Genomic DNA, 19,347 nt, shown 5'->3' on the forward strand with positions numbered 1-19,347 from the left:
GAATCAAAACCATCTTTATCGATAGGGTTCATAACTTAAGTCATAACTTCCTGAAAACTGCATTACATTTCCTGACTTCTCAACAGTAAATATCTGCTAAATGAAACACGTCAATTCATCATCCAGAAATTGTTGTAACAGGATTATAAAAACAGACTTAAGCATGGTGCTTCACACCAGTCAGTAATCCCAGCTACTCAAAAGGTTGAGGCAGGAGGACTGTGAATTAAAGGTCAGCCTGAGTAACTTTGGAAGGCCCTGTCTCAAAAATAAAATAAAAAGGGCTGATGTTATAGTTTAGTGGAAATGTATACCTAGCATGCTTGAGGCCTTGGATTCACTGGCAATTAACAGTATCATGGGGTCCAGGGAAGTATAAGCTTACTCTTCTGACAGAAGATTAATATCTAGAATATATAAAGAACTCAAAAAAGTTAACACTGAAAAAAAATAAATCAAAATGGGCATGAACTAAACAAATATTTCTCAAAAGAATATAAACGGCCAAAAAACATGTAAAAAAGTGTTCCACATCCTTAGCAATCAGGGAAATGCAAATTAAAACTACACTCAGATTTCATCTCATTCCAGTTAGAATGGCAGTCATCAGGAATACAAATAACAATAAATGCTGGCAAGAATGTTGGGGAAAAGATACCTCATATATTGTTGTTGGGATTGCAAATTAGTATAATCACTTTGGAAAGTAGTATGGAGAACCCTCAAAATTTTGACCAGGAATGGAGCCACTATATGACCCAGCTATCTTGCTTTTGGTATTTATTTGTTAGAAAGAACTAAAATCAGCATACTACAGCAATACATGCATACTGTTCACAGAAGCACAATTCATAATAGCCAAGTTAAGGAACGAGCCCAGGTGCTGGACAATACACGAATGGATAAAGAAAATACACAATAAAGTTTTACTCAGCCCTGAAGAAGATGAAATTGTGTCATTTGCAGAAAAATAGATGAAACTAGAGAACATGATGCTAAGTTAAATCAGTCTATCTCAGAAGGTCAAGGGTCAAATGTTTTCTCTTGTATGTGAAAGTGAGAAAGAGCAAGCAAGAGAGCGAGAGAGCAAGATAAAGAGCAAGAAAGCGAGAGCAAGAGCGAGAAGGAATTTTTAAAAAAAGGTGATCTCACAAAAATAGAAGGGACATCAACAGAATAGAGGAAGGTACAAGGAAGTACAGGGAAATGAAATATACCAAATTATGCTATGTGATATATGAATATACCACAATTTTTATCCTGTAGAGATATATGTGTGTTCATATATATATACATATATATATATATATATATATATATATATATATATAGTACTAACTGAAAAAATAATATAGTAGTAGGAGGTATATCAGCAGAATAGAGCAAGTGGATGGGGGGAGGTGAGGGAAAAAAAGGAAGTGGGGAATGAAATTTATCAAATTATGTGCATACGGGCTGGGGATATGGCTCAAGCAGTAACGCACTTGCCTGGCATCCGCAGGGCCCTGGGTTCGATCCTCAGCATCACATAAAATAAAGATGTTGTGTCCACTGAAAACATTTAAAAAAATTCTCTCTCTCTAAAAAAAATTATGTGCACACAAATATGGCATAATAAATCTCACTATTATATATAATTGTAATGTACCTATAAAATTTTTTTAAAAAAGGGCTGGGGATGCAGCTAAGTGGTAGAGTGCTTACTTGATATGCATGAAGCCCTGAGCTCAATCACCAGTAATAAAGGGCAAGTTTATGGAATAGTAATTATCTATCAAAGAAAAGACAATTAACAGAGAGAGCTGATATTTATCTCTGGAAGTTTCTTTAAGAGTGAGCTCAACAACATTTTTTCTGATGCACACAGGTGAGTGAGATTATCTTATCTCGCTCTACAGCAGCTTTCATTGATACAATAATATTTGTAAGCATATGAAAAAAAATCTTACCTATGCAGACATAACATAATACACACTATATCTTACTACGTTTCTACTGTGTAGAGACTACTTCAAAATACTGATATTGTATATCCAGTTTCTTAGGTTTTGTCTAGAGAATTCTAGTACTGGAATGCTAAAATTTGTGTCATCATGCCTTTTATATACTCTGAAAGTTTTGTATCTTTTCTCAAAAAGGAATTTAAGTAGGTTGATGAAAGGAGCTCTTCTTAACTCCCTCAAATTATGCAAGTATAAGTATTTACTGATGACATTAAAGCAAGAATGAAAAAAATCTTCAGACTTGAATTATTACAAAAACAAATACGAAATGGTGAAAGTTTTTGTGTCACTGTGTGAACTGCTAAACCCATGAACATTTCCCTGTCTTTAAATGAATCTTATTTTTATTTACTTTGGGCAGAGATAATGGGATGGCTGAAATTATCAGGAGAGAAAACATAAAGGTAGCATGTTAGCTTCATATTCCTATGATGAAATATCTGAGATAAGTAACTTATAAAGAGAAAAAGGTTATTTTGGATCACAGTTTTGGAGGTTCCAGTCCATGACTGATTAGCCCCATTGTTTTGGGCAGATGGTGAGGTGGCACATCATTGTGGGAACACCTCATGATCAAGAAGCAAAGAGAAAAAGCAAGAGACTTGAGTTTCAAAATTTCCTCTGAGGGCATGCCCCCAATGACTTCTGATAAGGCCCCGACTCCTAAAGATTCACAGCACCCCCCAACAATGCCAGGCTGGGGAGCAAGTTGTTAACACATGGACCTTTGGGGGGCACTTAATGTTCTAACTATGCAAGTAGAAACTGAAATCTCAGGAAAATGTGACAGAATTAGGAAGCCAATGGTTGGTCAATCTGTGGAAGTCTGAAACAACAAGAAGAAAGTGAGCCAGACTCATCTGAGTCCTGAGAAGGGCAGGAGGATGCACAGTATGCCTGAGATAGGGACCTTGTAATTGTGTATTGTGTCAGGCATTGACCCAGGTACTGCTATGTTCCAGACTGGGAACTTGTCACATTTTATAGAATTTCATGTTTGATATTCACTGGAGTTTGGTTTGGTTCAGAGATAAGCATGAAATCCTACAATGAGGTATACTGCTACTTTGGGGAAAATGACCTTTCTTGCTTCTTAATGGACGATACTGGAGGTACTAGATGGTACCAATAACTGGAGCCCAAAACTGAGGCTGGGTAATGTGGAAGGAGGAAACCTAACGATTGCTGTGGTACCTGAGGGCAGCACTAGATTGGCACTTTTCTCTTTCATGATACTATTTAACTCACTTTTGGTTATTTTTCTTCACTTGCCACCCTAAGCATCCCAACTGATGGACATTTTCTAACCAATGGGATTTTCTTTTATTTTTTCTTTTTTAAAATATGCTTTTTAGTTGTTGATGGATCTTTATTTATTTGTATGTGGTGCTGAGAATCAAACCCAGTGCCTTGGGCTTGCTATCCCTGAGCCACAACTCCAGCCCCACCAATGGGATTTTCAAGGTAATCCTTAGCCTGCTATTCTTCTCTCCCTAATCTATTTCAGTGTACTTCTCTATTCTCATGGCTTTAAAGATAATTTTTTTTTTTTTTGGTGGAGTGTCCACAACCAGACCTATTTTCTTAAACAAGTGCTACTCTATGCTTCTGTGTATAAGACAACTGGACATTCTGCATCACCTTCAGCTTAATATTATGCATGCATATATTAATTATTGAAACAAAATTCACAGATTATATAATACCTTGGGTATATAAAGAAAAAGTAAATAATTTACAATTTTCTTTTGCATCAGATTCTCTCTCAAGTTCTGAGATCTCAGTAAGAACCAGGGGGAAAACAAAGAACATTTACAATACTGATGGTTGACTGGGTATAGTGGCATACACCTATAATTTCAATGACTTGGGAGGCTGAGGCAAGAGTATTGCAAGTTTAAAGCCAGCCTCACCAACTTGGGAAGGCCTTATGTCAAAAAAACAAAATTAAAAGAACTAGGGATATAGTTTAGTGGCAGAGTGTCTCTGAGTTCAATACCTAGTACACACGTGTGCCGTGTGCTCACACACACAGAAGATAAAAATACTGATTGCTGAGTACATGAGAACTGCTCCAGAAAATGAACATTTCATTGCTTCCATATAAATTCTATTAATTTGAACCTTTTAAAATTTCACTTTATGTGCTATCAATTCTTTTATTCAATTTAATTGAGTTGCTGTTCCTTTTTTCTTTCTGATCCCTTTTATTTCCCCCCCCCCAATAACCACCCTCACGCTAACATTTTCTAATCATTTAGTCTTGAAGCTCAGGCCTATTTGCACTATCACAGGCTTGTTTAAACACACTGACAGAACTGAGTATTAGTATTTAACATACTAATAATGCCAGGAGGAAACAGAAAATTGGTACTGCCCAAAGACATCAAGAAGATCTATGGCCTACGGATATAAACTGCCCTGCCTGGTTCCTTTTGTCCCCTTTCTTTTCCCATGTGCCATATACCTACAAGGAAATAAGGCAGGGTTCAATTTTGAGCCTACTAGATAAATTCAACTCATCCCCATGTGTTGTCCCTGCCTGCTACACTTAACTACACACTCACCTACTAGGACTGCTCCTCAAGGAGGGTACCTGAATATCTGTAGCACCACAAACAGGTTATCTGCAAGGATAAGCTTTTCAGTTTAAAACACTGTCTTACCTCTTTTTTGAATATTTCCTGCTACACTTCAAAAAGGCTACAACATAGTAATAGGAAAAGATATTCAAGTGGTTTTAATCTTGGTATAAGTGATCAGTAGTAAGAGACTGTGGTGATCAATGAATAACAAAGTGGTTATAAATTTCACAAAGGGTCATTTATGGATGGAAGACCAACTTTATACTTTTATCATAAAAATAATCTCTGGGACTCATGACAGGGTTATTAATTCTCCTTTTTCCTTTCTCCCACTTTGAAAGCTGGCCTGTGGGACATCAGCTCTTCCTTTTTGCTTTTTTCATTAGGAAACATAACTAAATATCTTCCTTAGGATAAAATAAACCTTATTTTACTGCACACATAAACTTGGGGCCACAGACAATACTCAAGAGTTCACTGTATACTTGCACATTTAAAATTTGGTATAAATGGCAAGAGAACTTGAGTTAAGGCATGTGTTGTTCTTCCCAGTTGGAGTAATGTGTTGTTGGACCAAAAAAAAAAAAAAAATCACAAATAAAAGTTATAAGGCTATCTTACCAATAGAACATGGAAAAAGGCTGAATAATTTTGTAAGGTTCTTTCTGATAAAATGTTTATATTTGTTCTGGCTGCAGGTACACAGGCATTTGAAGTGCTATTCTTGACGTTTTCTTTACTTTTAATTGTTCCCTCTAAATTTCCAAAAATTAGAAAGAGGAAGGAAAAATAAAAAAAAGACATGATGCAAAAGTTTAAGATGTAAAATTATCACTTACCCTTTGAAAGCTTTTATACTTATTTGATTATGAATCCAGTCATTTTTTAAAACTTCAAATTCTGAAATAAATTTTAGGTTTTTACCAAGCTTCCCTTAACATCTCACATCAAACTAGAGTGTATTTCTTTCTCAAAAGCCAGTAATTTAACACTAATACAATACTACTAATTTGTAAAACTCTGATTTGCATGAGTTTCTCCTCTAAAGTCTTTTTTTTTTTCCTGTCCCAGGATCCAATGTTGTATTCAGCAACTGTGTGATCAGGTCATCTTGACCAAGGACATAACCTCTTCTCTCTACCTCCTTCCATTCAGCAGAATGGTTTTCTGCTAGATTTTTCCACTGACCTCTTTCAAAAATCTGTGTTTATATTTTTAATTTCAGTTTTAGAAAACTAATGGCATATATTTAATTAAAGTAAATGAGGTGTAGCAACATTGAGAAGTAACTTCAGAAACAACTAGTGTGATAAATAGAATCTTGCTTTGTTTGCATACTGACATATTTTTCATTGAGTATAAAAATCTAGTTCAAGGAACAAATAGTTTCATGACCTTTAAAATACTCCTTTAGAAGACTAATAAATGCAAACCATTTGTTTTGGAAAATATTTACAAAATGCTGCCAGCCCCACATCATCAGTACACACTAGACTCTCTAAGTAAGGCTCTTATTTTCTACATGCTGACTGAGCAAAATGCAATCTAAATCAAGCTTCTGTATATCATTAGAAAGAGTACTCAGTGACAACATGTGCTAGCAAAGCCTATCCAGGTATTTTTTTTTATCCAGCTGGAAGCAATCTTAGGCTACTAGAAAATCAGCAAGCATGTGTTAGAAACATCCAGAAGCTGATTTGCATAGAGATGCCTCAAAGAGGAGAAAAAAAATTTTTTTTGTTAACTATGATCCATAAAGATGTGACCAATCCTTCAAAAATAAAATCTTTCAATTTCTAGTTCATTCAAATAAACACTCTGAAGACACAAAAATGACACTTGGGTGTTGTAACCACGAAAAACCTCCAGCACCCCAATCAGAATGCTTAAGTTGATCTGATAATATTCAATTTTGTAATAAGCTTATACAAATATATTGTATCTGTTAATATAGCAAACTAAAATACAGGATATAATTGATATATGGAACAAAACATAACAGAACATGGTTCAATGGAGTCTGATGTGAGCTATAAGGGAAGCCAGTGCTCTCCAACAAAGTAACTTAAAAGTCATAAAATGACAGCCAAATTGGGTGGCCCACTTACTAGTGTCTCTTTTTCAAAGTATTTAATGACTTATCCTAGGCAGGACTTCCAGTGTCCTTAGGTACTTTTACCCAGTCCTCACTATTTAGTAAAAGCTGGTATTCCTAGTCTAATCCAGGCCTCATCTTTTAGATGTAAGAAAATGGAAAAATAACTAGAAGGCAGAAGAGGAATTTTTTCTTTCATATAAAGAACAGGAAAATTTCTACCTGTGAAATGTCTACTGAGTTGCCTAGTTGTATTTGGCCCCTGTCTAGGAAAGGTACTTTCTGTGAAAACATTTAAAACTCTAGAACCCTAGAAAACTAAAAATACCAAAGGGTGATGGAGCTTATGCTTTGCCTCTTTATTCCCCTCCAAAATGCCACCATGCTCACTGTTTTTATACTCTTGTCAGTTTATCAGAAAAACAGAACTTGATTGGACCATGCAGTTATGTTTTTAAAAAATGCAGTCGCATATCTAACTGCATATTGGAGAGCTTATAACAACCTTCTTACAGAGAAAATAACAGTAAATACATATTTGAAAAGCTCTGAGATAAATGCAGTAGCTGGTTAATTTAATTACATGAAAAAACTGCTACTAAATCAAACTTTCTTGGTCAGTGATATGGATAGAATTGATATAAATCTAATGTTGAAAGCAAAATGATTTGCTAAGTAATTTACTACAATGGCTTAGAAAATGATCTTGATCTACATAACCCAGTTTTAAAAACATGGATATAATAGAAATACCAGAAATTAGAAGTTCACTTTATTTTAGAATAACCCTGGACAGCCTGGGCATGATGGTTCACAACTGTAATCCCAGCTACTCAGGAGATTGAGGCAGGAGGATGGCAAGTTGGAGACAAGCCAGGGAAACTCAGCAAAACCCTGTCTCAAAATAAAAAATAGAAAGGGCTGGGGATATAGCTCAGTGTAGAGCAACCCCGGGTTCAATCCATGATACGCGCCCCGACCCCAATGATCCTTGGACAAATGCTTACTCTCTCTGCTTCACTCAACAAGGCAATTAACACTAGCCCAGTGGGCTTTAGCTCCTTGACACTTAGGTGGCCCATGAGATAATTTTAGTATCTTGAAGAGCATTGAAATCATGAGTCTGTCGGACACTGGACTGTGGAATGAATAAATATTTTTATCTTTAGCTACAATCGTATCAGATTGGTACAGTTGGCTATCCTAAATTCAATGCGTTTAGACTATAAGGTCTATGGAAGAAAAGGATAGAAAGTGCTCTTGATAAAGAAAAGTATTGCCTTTAAGATAAGTTTTAGCTAAAAAATTTACTTTTCTACGACTTTAGCATTCAAGTGTTGTGACTCTGTTGAGGGAAGGGAAAGAAGATAAAGGCCAGTATTTACTAAACACTTAATTTGTGCCAACCAATATGTAGGATTCTCTGCACAGATTATGTCATCTAATACTCTGAACAGCCCTATGAATCAATCCTGCCTTCATCTGGGAGATGAGTTACACAGTTGTTTCTGCCACAATCTACTAGCCAGTAAGTAGCAGGGCCGGGATGCAGACTGTCAGCCTCCTTCAAGTACTATGTTGCTCTATAAAAACTATGACTCTTAGTTAGCTCTTAGTAGTTTCATTTACCAAGTGGTAACAGGGTTGTAAATAAATGTTTGTTCCTGTCTGCAGCTCTCTTGCACAGTCTTGCTGTGCTATGTCAATTTAGCCACAGGTCCAGGGGACCAGCTAGGGTATAAAAGAACATCTCAGTTGTTTTTTCAGTCACTCATTACTGCCAGGGTTGCTTTGCCAGCAACTTTCTTAGCAAATAGCCTACTGGCTTCTGTGGATAAGAGGGCAATTTGCTGTGACCACAGGCAAAACTAAATGCTGCCACAAATGCAGCAGAGTGATAGATACAGATTTACTTCTAACCGTCTCTTTCCACAGTCCTGGGTTGGGGCTCTAACAATATGTGTTCATTTCACTGAATACTAACTAATAGGTGCTATCATTAGGATGCAAAGATGAGGCTATCAAGATAAAGGTCTCTAGTTCTTAATTATTATTGCTGAAGCTTCTCCAAAGACATTGTACACCGTGAGATAGTCTCATGTTAATTGATAACACTTTTGTTTTCTCATAGGCATTTTATTCTACTGTCCAAGAACATTGTTTTAATATGTCTGTATATAAAATTTATATTACTTGTTTTTATACAAATGCATCAAAATCTAGAGAAATGCATTGTTCTTTAAAATTCTTGAGTTAAAAGTTGGAGAAAAAAATAAAAACACTGATTTTTTTTCACCCTATCAGATACAGGACACACAAGGGTCAATGTTATGGGATGTGATTCTAAAATATATATGACCTGAGGCCAACAGTTTTCTAGCAAAGAATTTGTAATTTGGTAACTGAAATTGATAGCAAGAAATAGGCTAATTTAGGCAGGGGGAAGATTTGAGGGTGGATTTACATGGAACATTATAATAACTGCACTGCATTACTCATTAGAAGGGAGCAGAGTCTTATGAAGATTTCATACTCCCCAAGAGAACCATATTTATACAATTAACAATTCTTTTGTTGAAAAAAAGCTTTTCATTATTGTGTGTAGACACATGTGGGCTGTGTAAAAATACAAGAGATGTGTAACACACGTAAACAGAAAGTAATGATCTTAAACAGGCCAAATCCTTGAACTCGTCATTAATAAACGTCTCTCCTACATTCAGCTACCCGGGCTGCTGGGAGCCTGTTTTCTTCAAGTACTTCAAACACTGAAATCCAGGAACATTTATTATTTTAATCCATTACAGGCAGTGCTTGATTTAACTTTATTGGTTGTGGTGGTACTAGTGGTTATAAGTGGGGGTATAGCAATGTTCTTTTACACATCATTTCAAAAGGGCTTAATTATATTTTATAGTTTGGGCCAGGAATTCTGCTTGTTTTTTGTCTAACAAGGTTCAAATGGAGTTCAGGTCAGCGATGAATCAGAAGAAAAAGTCAGAGATGGTTATCTCTGTGCAGTGAGCTCATCTCCCTGTAGAAAGGCTGGGCAGGTACATCATGTTCCCCACACCACCACAGGAGATCGCTCTGATAGCCCAAGCTTGCTGCTTAATAGAAAGTATTCATTTTCATGAAACCTTGAAATTAAAACATCAGAGATTCAACTCAGGGGTTACCTTCTATAGCTTTGGAATTACTATCCTGACTATTTAAGAACTTCCTGCAGGAATCCAAAATAGATATAATAGACACAAGCACTAAAACAAAAACTGCATCAAAGAACAATAATCACTTAACAGACATTTTAAGAAATGTATAAGCTTGCTACCACAGAAGAAAAACATGTCTTAAGATTGACATAAAAGGCTGCACAAAAATAATTTGCTTAAACAAAAGAATAACTGTATCATCTGCCCAAATAACAAAAATCTACTAGCTTTTTAAAAAACCAAATACTCATAATTTTAATCTCTTTTTTGAGGGTATGAAAACAAATCCCCCCCAAGGTAGTAGTATTTTAATATTGCTTATTACTGCCCCAAAGTCTATGTACTCATATATTGTTAACAGTTACAGCAAGAATAAAACTTGTATATTGAGATTCTTCTCCACTATATGTGATGCCTAAGAAGACAGAAGAATTACAGCAGTGCTTATATACATTTGTGGATTTTATTTTACATACTAGAAAAATAATATAGGACATTATTTTGAGAGAAAAAGTTATACTAATTTCACTGTTCTATTTATTTCCTATTCAATGTCTAGAATCTCCTTCTACTTTTTTTTTTAATGCCTCAGTGGTTTATCAGAATGTACAGAAAAATATGACCATTGAAAAAAACTCAGTAAACTCCAGGTAATTTAAGGGTAAAAAAAAAAAAATAGGTACATGCCAGTTCATCAGTAGCAACTTTGAAACTTGTTATAAAGTAATAGGAGGGAATCTGACCAGGATTAATAGTGGCACTCAGTCCTAGGAGGAGGGAGTGTCATGTTTCACCGACTCTAGGCCATCTGTTGTGCCTGCCTACATTTTACTTCTACAAAACTATAAACGAACCTCTACCTCAGGGACTACAGAAAGGCATTAGAATTCTTCTGCTTTTCATTATCACAAGATTCAGTAACTCATTTCGTTGTCAAGATAATCCCCTTTTACTCTTTCTTTTGCGCTTGCAGGGTATGCCAAAATGACAAATAAAATCCCAGATGTTACAGACCCAATGAGGTCTCCACCTTTCCTTGAGTGTTGGATTTAGGCTACTTGGGACACGGTGTCAAAAATGACAGGACCCTGAAACACACACCCAATATTCATTAAGGTTCATTAGTGATTTGTATAGCTGTCTACAAGCTGTACTTCCACTTCAATCCTCAGTAGTTGCTTAAAAGTTAAGTTTGTCCTATGGCTTTCACTGTCAAAGAATTCATTTCCTATTGCGTAGGCACTGAAAAGGAATGCTATTTCTTTCTAGAAGTAACAAGGGTCTTTGGGGTGTTATAAATGACTTATTATTGCAATATATAATTTTAGGTAGTCATATCTAATTTAATGTTTTATTTCCCTTTAGGCTGACCTGAAATACTGCAGTATCCAAAGGCTATGATTATGCCTTAAGAGATTTTTCCTCAGGAGAACCAGTTAACAGAATGAAAAGCTGGAGCTCCGCTTTGTATCAATTAAGGATGGAGTTTCACTTTTCAGTACACGAAAAGAAATTTTAGGTTCTTGATATTTTACTGGTCCTGAATTCAGTGAACATGAGAAGAGACATTTTTGTATACATGAAAAATAATGTGGCTATGCTTTCTTTCTCTCCTCCTATTTATACACAAAGATAAATACATCTGGATGACAGCAGTGGAGGTAGTCAGTTACTTAAACCATAATTCTTTGACTAGAAGGAGTTCAACTCACTGCTTTCTGCCTGGGTGAAAAGTTCTCAGCATTTCTCTGGACACAGAGGTCCCAGCCTTTTCCCAATTCTGACTAAAATATCAATCAAATTGGCCTCATGTAGGCTTTTTCCCCTTTGTGCCATCTAACTTGTTCACCTATTTTCCTCTTCCTTGTCTATGTGGGGGTTGCTAATACCAGTGCTCTTAATGGGCAAGAACAAGGTAATCTCAAGTACCACGATTTCACAGTTCTCAATTGTGTACTTTTGTTTGCTGAAATCTAAAGATCATTGCCCTAATAGCACCATAATTTATTTTGACTAGGGGAGCTAAAGTGTGCAGCTCACTCCCCATCTGCCTATAGCATAGCCAGTTCACAATTTGTAATGATACACTATGGTTTCTCCAAAATGATATACTTCAACTGGAAAAAAAGATTGTGTTGTTTGTTCATGTGGCAGGAAGGGGTTACTAAAAGAATGAACTATGGAATGGGATGAATATTATCTGCCTTAAAATATTTCAGAATATAAAATATATTTTTTAAATATTTATTTTTTAGTTGTACACAATACCTTTATTTTTATTTATTTTTATGTGGTGCTGAGGATCAAACCCAGGGCCTCGCACGTGCTGGGCGAGTGCTCTACCGCTGAGCCACAACCCCAGCCCTATAAAATATAATTTTTAAAGGACATTCATTGTTAGTGATAATACAATCAGGATTTTCTGCATTATGCACCAACTTTTAATATGACCTACTAAAATCAGAACTTCAGGGACACTTTACCAAAGACAGTTGGGGGAATATGAGTATTCTAGCAGAAATATGAGTTTGGTTATTATAAGTCACTGCTAAATAGCATCTGTGCAGTGGGAAAAAAAAGTCCCTTGAAATATCCATAGTTTAGGATTGCAAAACAGTATAAGAGGTTAAGAAGAACTGGTAGATTTTCCTTGTAAAGTGGAAAATATTTAACCCTTTCATTTTGTTTCATACGATGAAAACAGTAATTCCTTTAACCACTTTAGTGAATAACTTTTAAATATTAAGTTTTAAAATTGAGTAAATGAACATGAAAGAATGCATTTCAGCTTATTTAAATGTATTGACAATGTTTCCGGGAAAACATTTAACTTTCTCATTTCATGCTTTTATTATCCCCCTTTCCCATATATTTCTCATAAGCTTATGACAGCTTCAATGATTAAAAAATATATTCATAGGCAAACTCAAATATTTTTTGTACCTCTGACGAGTGAGGGTACATGCCTACAACACATTCCCAGTGGCGTTTCTCTAAATATTACTTAGCACATAAGATTCCTCTAGCATTACAAATCTATTTCAGCTCCTAAATTAAAATTCATCTGGAAAAGACCATTTTTCCTTGTTTATATAACATTGTCACATAAAGAGTGTTAAAAAAATATTTCACTAAAAATAGCTTGCGTAAGTTAGGGATTAGTTTCTGCTGCTATAATTGTTCCTTTGTAGTTTTTTCCATGATGTTTTTGCACAGTGTTTTTGACTGTGTTTATTAAAGTCAGCACATCAAAAAGGATCAAAGAGAAAGTGAGTGAGAACCAAAGAAACCCCAAGTGTGTTGTCTCATTGGGGAGCTATGCAGATTTGAATAAACAAGTGCAAATTGTTGAGGTTTTAATTAAAATTTTCTACAATTATTTTATCTTAAGTCATTCTATACAATAACATCTGTACAGCAGATGGCCATACTGTACCAAGGCAATGCTCCTTTTTCTTTCTCTGTTTAATAGCACATCTGAGATGACTACTTTTGTCACTGTGCTCAATTGGGTTCAGCAAATAATTTGAAAAGTGCAGCTGCTGCAGATGGTCACAATAGTTATATAAACTGTAAAATCAAAGACACAGTTAAGTATTTCTGTATTAGATTCAAACTATAAAAATCCAACATTAACCCCACTGAGCTCAAAGATATACTATAAAAAATTTTGGTTGAATACAGAACGACGTCACTTGAAAACTACAAAAAGAAATATGACTACTGGTAGGAGATTTGTGTGTGTGCATGTGTGTGTGTGTTGGATACATTTTACCACTTAGCGATACTATACCTTAAAAATATAAATATGTTTGCTTACATTTCATACAAACTGCAAAGCATGAAATTTGAAGATATTCAACTGCACAATAAAATTGTTGTTCAAATATTAAATTATTTTATTTAAAAATAAACAAAATTAATTTTTAAAAAATGTGTAGTAATCTCTTAATTATAATTTTCCTAGAAATCAGCCTTAAGCAATATCTAGAACTCAATACAATCTTATTTCACTAAATTATTTTATTTATTTTGCTAACTACGCTATTTTCTTGTTTGAGTATTCTGTCACATAAGGTTGAAATGGAAAAGAATTAGATTTTGGTGTTATGGTCTCAAATTAAAATTTTTACTATTAAATGGCTAACTTCAACTTTTATTTAATTTGACACAAATAATTATTGTAGAATGTTTGCTGGATATTACTCAATAGGGTTGTATAAAATATGTCCTGGTCAAAGCCATAGTTTCTATTTCTGTGTTTAACTAGATTTAAGAACATAATTGTAAGAGGAGAAGGGCTATGTAGTTATTCTAGTACAAAGGGGAGAAAAACAAGTTACAAAAATAGATTATGGCTCAGTGAGAGAAAGATTTTAATTATATTTTAGAGACTAATGTTTACCAAGGATAGATACCATTAAGAGTAGTTAAAATATGAGTAGCAAACAAACTTAAAAGCCATGAGAATGAAAACCAAAAAGGACTTAGAATGGAATAAAGTATGTTTAAATTCTTCTACTCTGTTTGAGTTCTAACCTTTTCCCACTATGATTAAGGTAAGACTGGAAAAGCATGGGAATGGGTCCAGTGTTGTCTGGGTCACAATTTATTTGTGGATAAATTGGACATTGTAGCGTCCAGTGTTTCATAGTCTTTCATGTCCCATGAACCTAACATTTTTCATTTCTAACTTTAAAGACAATAAAAAAAATAGGGAGCTTTTAGCTGGCTTGGTCACAAATATTTCTGGTGAGAAAGAAATAAATCATCCCTGTTTTGGACTAAAATTCATACTTCTCAACTGTAAAACATTTTTTTTTTCTTTATCTTTTAAACTACTGTGCCCAAACTGGCTTTATGGAAGAGACTCTAGCTGCCACTTAATTACTTTTTGTAAGCAACTAAACTGCACATAATTTAAGGATTTATTTTATCCCCTGTACTATCTCATAGCCCTCATTTTTTCATCCCTAAATATTAAAGTGGAAAAAAGGATAGTTTCCTCTCCCTACTTTTACTTTCAGAACAAAATTTCTGGCACTGGGCCCTGAACTTTTACAGTAGCAGTTTCTATGATTGAAAACTGTTATTTCCCACCTGTGAGTTGCATTTTCTCTTCCTTTCCTCACATTCCTTCTGCCCACCCTTTCTGATTCAGTGTGAAAAAGCACATAATAACTTAGTCATGGTAACAGAAGAGAAAAATGTAGATGTCACTGCCAGTTAACTTCTCACCTCTCCACCCCTCAATGACATTCATTTTTCAGGGTCCAGGCCTCTGTGCTCAGCTGGGCACAGAAACACAGCCTTTCCTTGCCAGGTGTTGCAGTCTGATAAAATGCCTCTGCAGCATTCCTGCAAAGCAGAACCTTGGTTTCGATTACACTTTGTGTAGCATATCTGCCACCACAGCAATTTTTCTTTATTAAATAAATTGTTACCAGTGACTTAATACAGCACATCAGAATCACCTGTAGGGTTTATTGAGATAGACTACTGGGCTCCATTCCCAGAGTGGCTGATTTGATAGGTCGGGGGCAGGGTCTGAGAATATGCATTCCCAAGAAAGTCCTGGGAGATGCTGATGGTTCCGAGATCATGCTTTGAGAACCACTTTTCTAGTGGTTCACAAAACTTGATGCTCTGTTGTCCCACCATAGCTATTTTAGGTGAAAAGAAAATAGGAATGAACAGTTTTAAAACATCTGTAGGAATGTGCCTAAAGAGGTGGATAGAACAGTTTAGTTTAGTTTAGGGCATTAAAATACCTAGGCTCCAAGGATTTGTTATAAAACTATCTCTGCAATAAGGTCACAAACCAGAAATGTTCCCTTCTCTAATGGCCTTTAAAACTTTTAACTTCTACATAACAAAAATCTTCAAAATGATGCATTTTTCAGATGTTAACAAACCATTTTGCTTGCTTTCTCTCTCTCCCTCCCCCACTCCCATTTTCTGTGACTTACCAGGTACTTTTTGTGCTGCTTTGACACTAAGGCTTCCATTAAGATTTGATAGAGATGCCAACAGGCATGGTTTATTAGGATGGGGGACAGTTTCCATGGAGAACACAATCTGAGTAGTATGGACAGAAATTTTTTGAAAACAGGAAATGGCTCTCCACATGTTTTCTTGAAATGAAAACTTCTGCACTCCATTAGCATGTACTTTAGGTTTAGACAACTTTCCATGGTAACATTTGGAGACTGGAAGCTCATCTTTATTCAGTGTAGGGTCTGAAAGAGTAGAGGTCTCTTTGCTATGTGCAAAGCCATGTGCACTTTTTATCTTCTTTAAAAAATGGTTCATCTGATCCAGTTTGGTAAAACTCAGGTTTGCTTTCAAAGGCTTTGATATATCCAAGTTGATGTCTGCTATAGAAGTGAAAAAGACATGAAAATTACTGAAGTTCTCTTATTAAATACCCATTATGATGCCAGAATGTTATATTTCTTTTATTCATCACCTATTTTTTTTCCATGTAGTTAGCTAAATAGGAACATTCTCCTTTGACCACTTATGCCTATATTCCTGATTGTCTATTCCTGCTACAGCCGGGGACGTACACCTATACCAAGTCCCTCCATTCCATCTTTGCTCTCATACCCCAATGCAAGCTGAAGCAGGCTTTCCCTTTAGTTACTTACCTGAAACTGGCATTCTTTTTCCCAAAGAAAAAGGTCTTCCCTTTATTCCCAGAAAAATGTTTGACACAAACACTGATAGTAATCAACACTGATCCAACTAACTGACTGAAGCAGCCTTCCTTACCATTCTCTAATTAAGTTAATGCAGAAAATATTTGTTTCTCTTCTGTCACCTGCTGCAAACCACAAAAGTTCCTGCAACTTTTCCTACATTCTACATTGATAAGAGTTGAAATCTCTTACCCAAGTTTATATAGGTCGATTTCTTAAAATCTATAGTGCATTTCACAGGTAACATATACCAGACACTGTCCTTGTCACTTAGTTGTCTGACATTAAAACAAACTGGCCTTATTATTTTTTTTCATTTTCTTATTTCACCTTATACCACTTTTACTCCTGCTTTTATTATTTTTATTTATCTGGGGGGGGGGATACTGGGGATTGAACTCAGAGGCACTCAACTACTGAGTGACATCCCCAGCCCTATTTTTCATTTTATTTAGAGATGGGGGTCTCACTGAGTTGTTTAGTACTTTGCTTTTGCTGAGGCTGGCTTTGAACTCACAATCCTCCTGCCTCAGCCTTCTGAGTTGCTGGGATTACAAATGTGTGCTACCATGACTGGTTTTTCTGTTTTTATTATAAAACACAAGACTTTAAGTATCATGAAGACAGAGAATGTCATACATCTTGCCTTCTATGAAAAACAGAGAACAATGTTAGAAGATGATAGCAACAACAGAAAACCCAAATTAACCTAAAATAGAAAGAAGATTCAGCTGTTATGGACCTGAAGCTGGGTGCTTTTCCTGAATTCATAACATGAAAACTTAAACCTAGGTGCTCATCTTGTAGCCAAAGAAACAACTTAGTGATTTGAAGTTGCCCAAATATCCACCTAAATCATAGTATTTCCCTGACTTCAGACTGGCATAGCATACACAGGACAGTATACATAGGAGTTGCTAACTATTAGCTCAGCGTGGACCCTCAACTCCTGCCCAATTTGTCTTCCTAGACTCAGCCCTTGAGTCACTTCCAGGAAATCTTTCTTGATCCCTGTTGCTGAGTGAGGTGCACTCATCACTGCTTTCAGAATATCCTGTGCATTTTTTTCTATCACTGGGCACTTATTTATATTATTGTCATAGTTATCTGCCTAAGTGTCTGTAATGGTTCAGTGAAATGTGAGCTCTTGAACATTAGAGGCTGTGCTACATCTTAGTATTCTGAGTTCCTAAAATAGTTTGTTCTATTGTAATTAAATGAATGTTTAATAATGAAATGAAGGGGGAAAAAAAAAACCAAACAAATACAAAGGCCTGTTTTCCCTTTCTACTGAACTCTCAAGGACTCATCAGATCAATTTATCTATTAACTACCTTTAGACACGCTATTTTCCCTTTGTTTTAGCTAAGGGGTGCACAATCCACCATATGATCCAGGTCAGAAATCTGACTTTTTGATTCTTCATTTCACTTTCTCTTTCCCTAGTCCCAGTCCAATCACTGAATAAGTTCTGTCAATTTTATTTCCAAAACACTGCTTGAATATAATCTCCTGTCTTTAGCATTCCAGCTACTCTTATTTTCCTCCTCTAGGCCTCTCTTTGTTCAGCTATTACAAAGCCTCCTAAATAGTTTTTCTGTCTAAACCCATTCCCTTTAGTTCAGTCTCCAGAGTCACTTCCAAATGATTTATTTTCAATGTGATCCTGATTGGTTCACTCCTATTTAAACTCTTTACTGGTTCCTCTTCATCTAGAAAATAAAAGACCAACTTTCTTAGGAAGAGAGAAAAGGTTTTGCCTTTATTGGCAGTTATTACCTGACTCCCCCTTTAAAAAGTTCCAGAAGTATTAGAATTTATAAAACCTACTTCCCCCAACCCAAACTATGTCACATCACTAGGTCTTTACTCATGTATTTAATGTACTCCCCTGCTCCCCCCTGCTTTTTTTTTTTTTTTGCCTAACTATTAATCTTCAAGATAACCTCAGCATTTTCTCCAAGAAGTTAATCCACAAAGTTAGGTTAAGTGCCCCTGCCCCCTCAGAGCACTATAGCACCTGCACAAGTATCTTTATAGGAGATGATCTGTCCCATCAGTTAAGAAGAACTTAAATGCAAATATTTTCCCTCAATTCTTAACCTTAAACTCAGCTCAAATCACATTTGGTCATTTTGTATTGAAGCACTCCAGAACATTCTAATGTGGTTCTAGGTAGGCAGAATTCTAATCAGGCACCTCCTTTACAATATTCCTGTCCCCTTGATTATTGAATCAAACACTAATCTATGTACTGCTGTGCAATGAGGGGGAGGTTATGGTTGTGATTAAAGACCCAGGTCAGATATGGAGATTATCTGGTAGGCTTGATCTAATTATGTGAACCTTTAAAAGGTACATGAAGGAGGTGAGGGGGGAAATCAGAGAAAGGTAAAATATGAGAAGGGATACATGATATGTAATTGTTGTGAAGATGCTGAGGGTCACATGAGATGAAATGGGTGAGCTGAGGGCAATTTCTGGACAATAGCTAACAAGGAATTGGGAACTTCAGTCCTACAACCATAAGGAACTGGATTATACAATGAATCAGAATGAATTTCAAAACAGATTCTGTCCAGAGCTTGAGATTAGTGCCTAGTCCAAATGACATACTGATTTTGACATTCTGAGAGACCTTGAGTATAGAACCCAGTTGAATCCACTCTGGATCCAATAAAGATGGAAACCTGGGCCTCCACTGGAGAGAATACAGCCATAAATTCTACATAGAGCAACTATTTGAGAAAA

At 35.7% G+C, this 19,347-nt stretch overlaps 1 protein-coding gene across 7 annotated transcripts in view; it reads right to left on the reverse strand.

The window, feature by feature from the left end:
- The window catches only part of Vps13b (vacuolar protein sorting 13 homolog B), a 677,770-nt gene that overhangs the window by 151,346 nt on the left and 507,077 nt on the right, over positions 1-19,347 (reverse strand). For all 7 annotated transcript variants that reach the window (XM_078016874.1, XM_078016869.1, XM_078016871.1 and 4 more), the window contains one exon: positions 15,865-16,272. In XM_078016874.1, coding sequence (XP_077873000.1) covers positions 15,865-16,272 — 408 coding nt within the window. The remainder of the gene's footprint in view (positions 1-15,864; positions 16,273-19,347) is intronic.

Source organism: Ictidomys tridecemlineatus, chromosome 7 (genome assembly GCF_052094955.1).
Source record: "Ictidomys tridecemlineatus isolate mIctTri1 chromosome 7, mIctTri1.hap1, whole genome shotgun sequence".
In the NCBI taxonomy this organism is placed as follows: Eukaryota; Metazoa; Chordata; class Mammalia; order Rodentia; family Sciuridae; genus Ictidomys; species Ictidomys tridecemlineatus.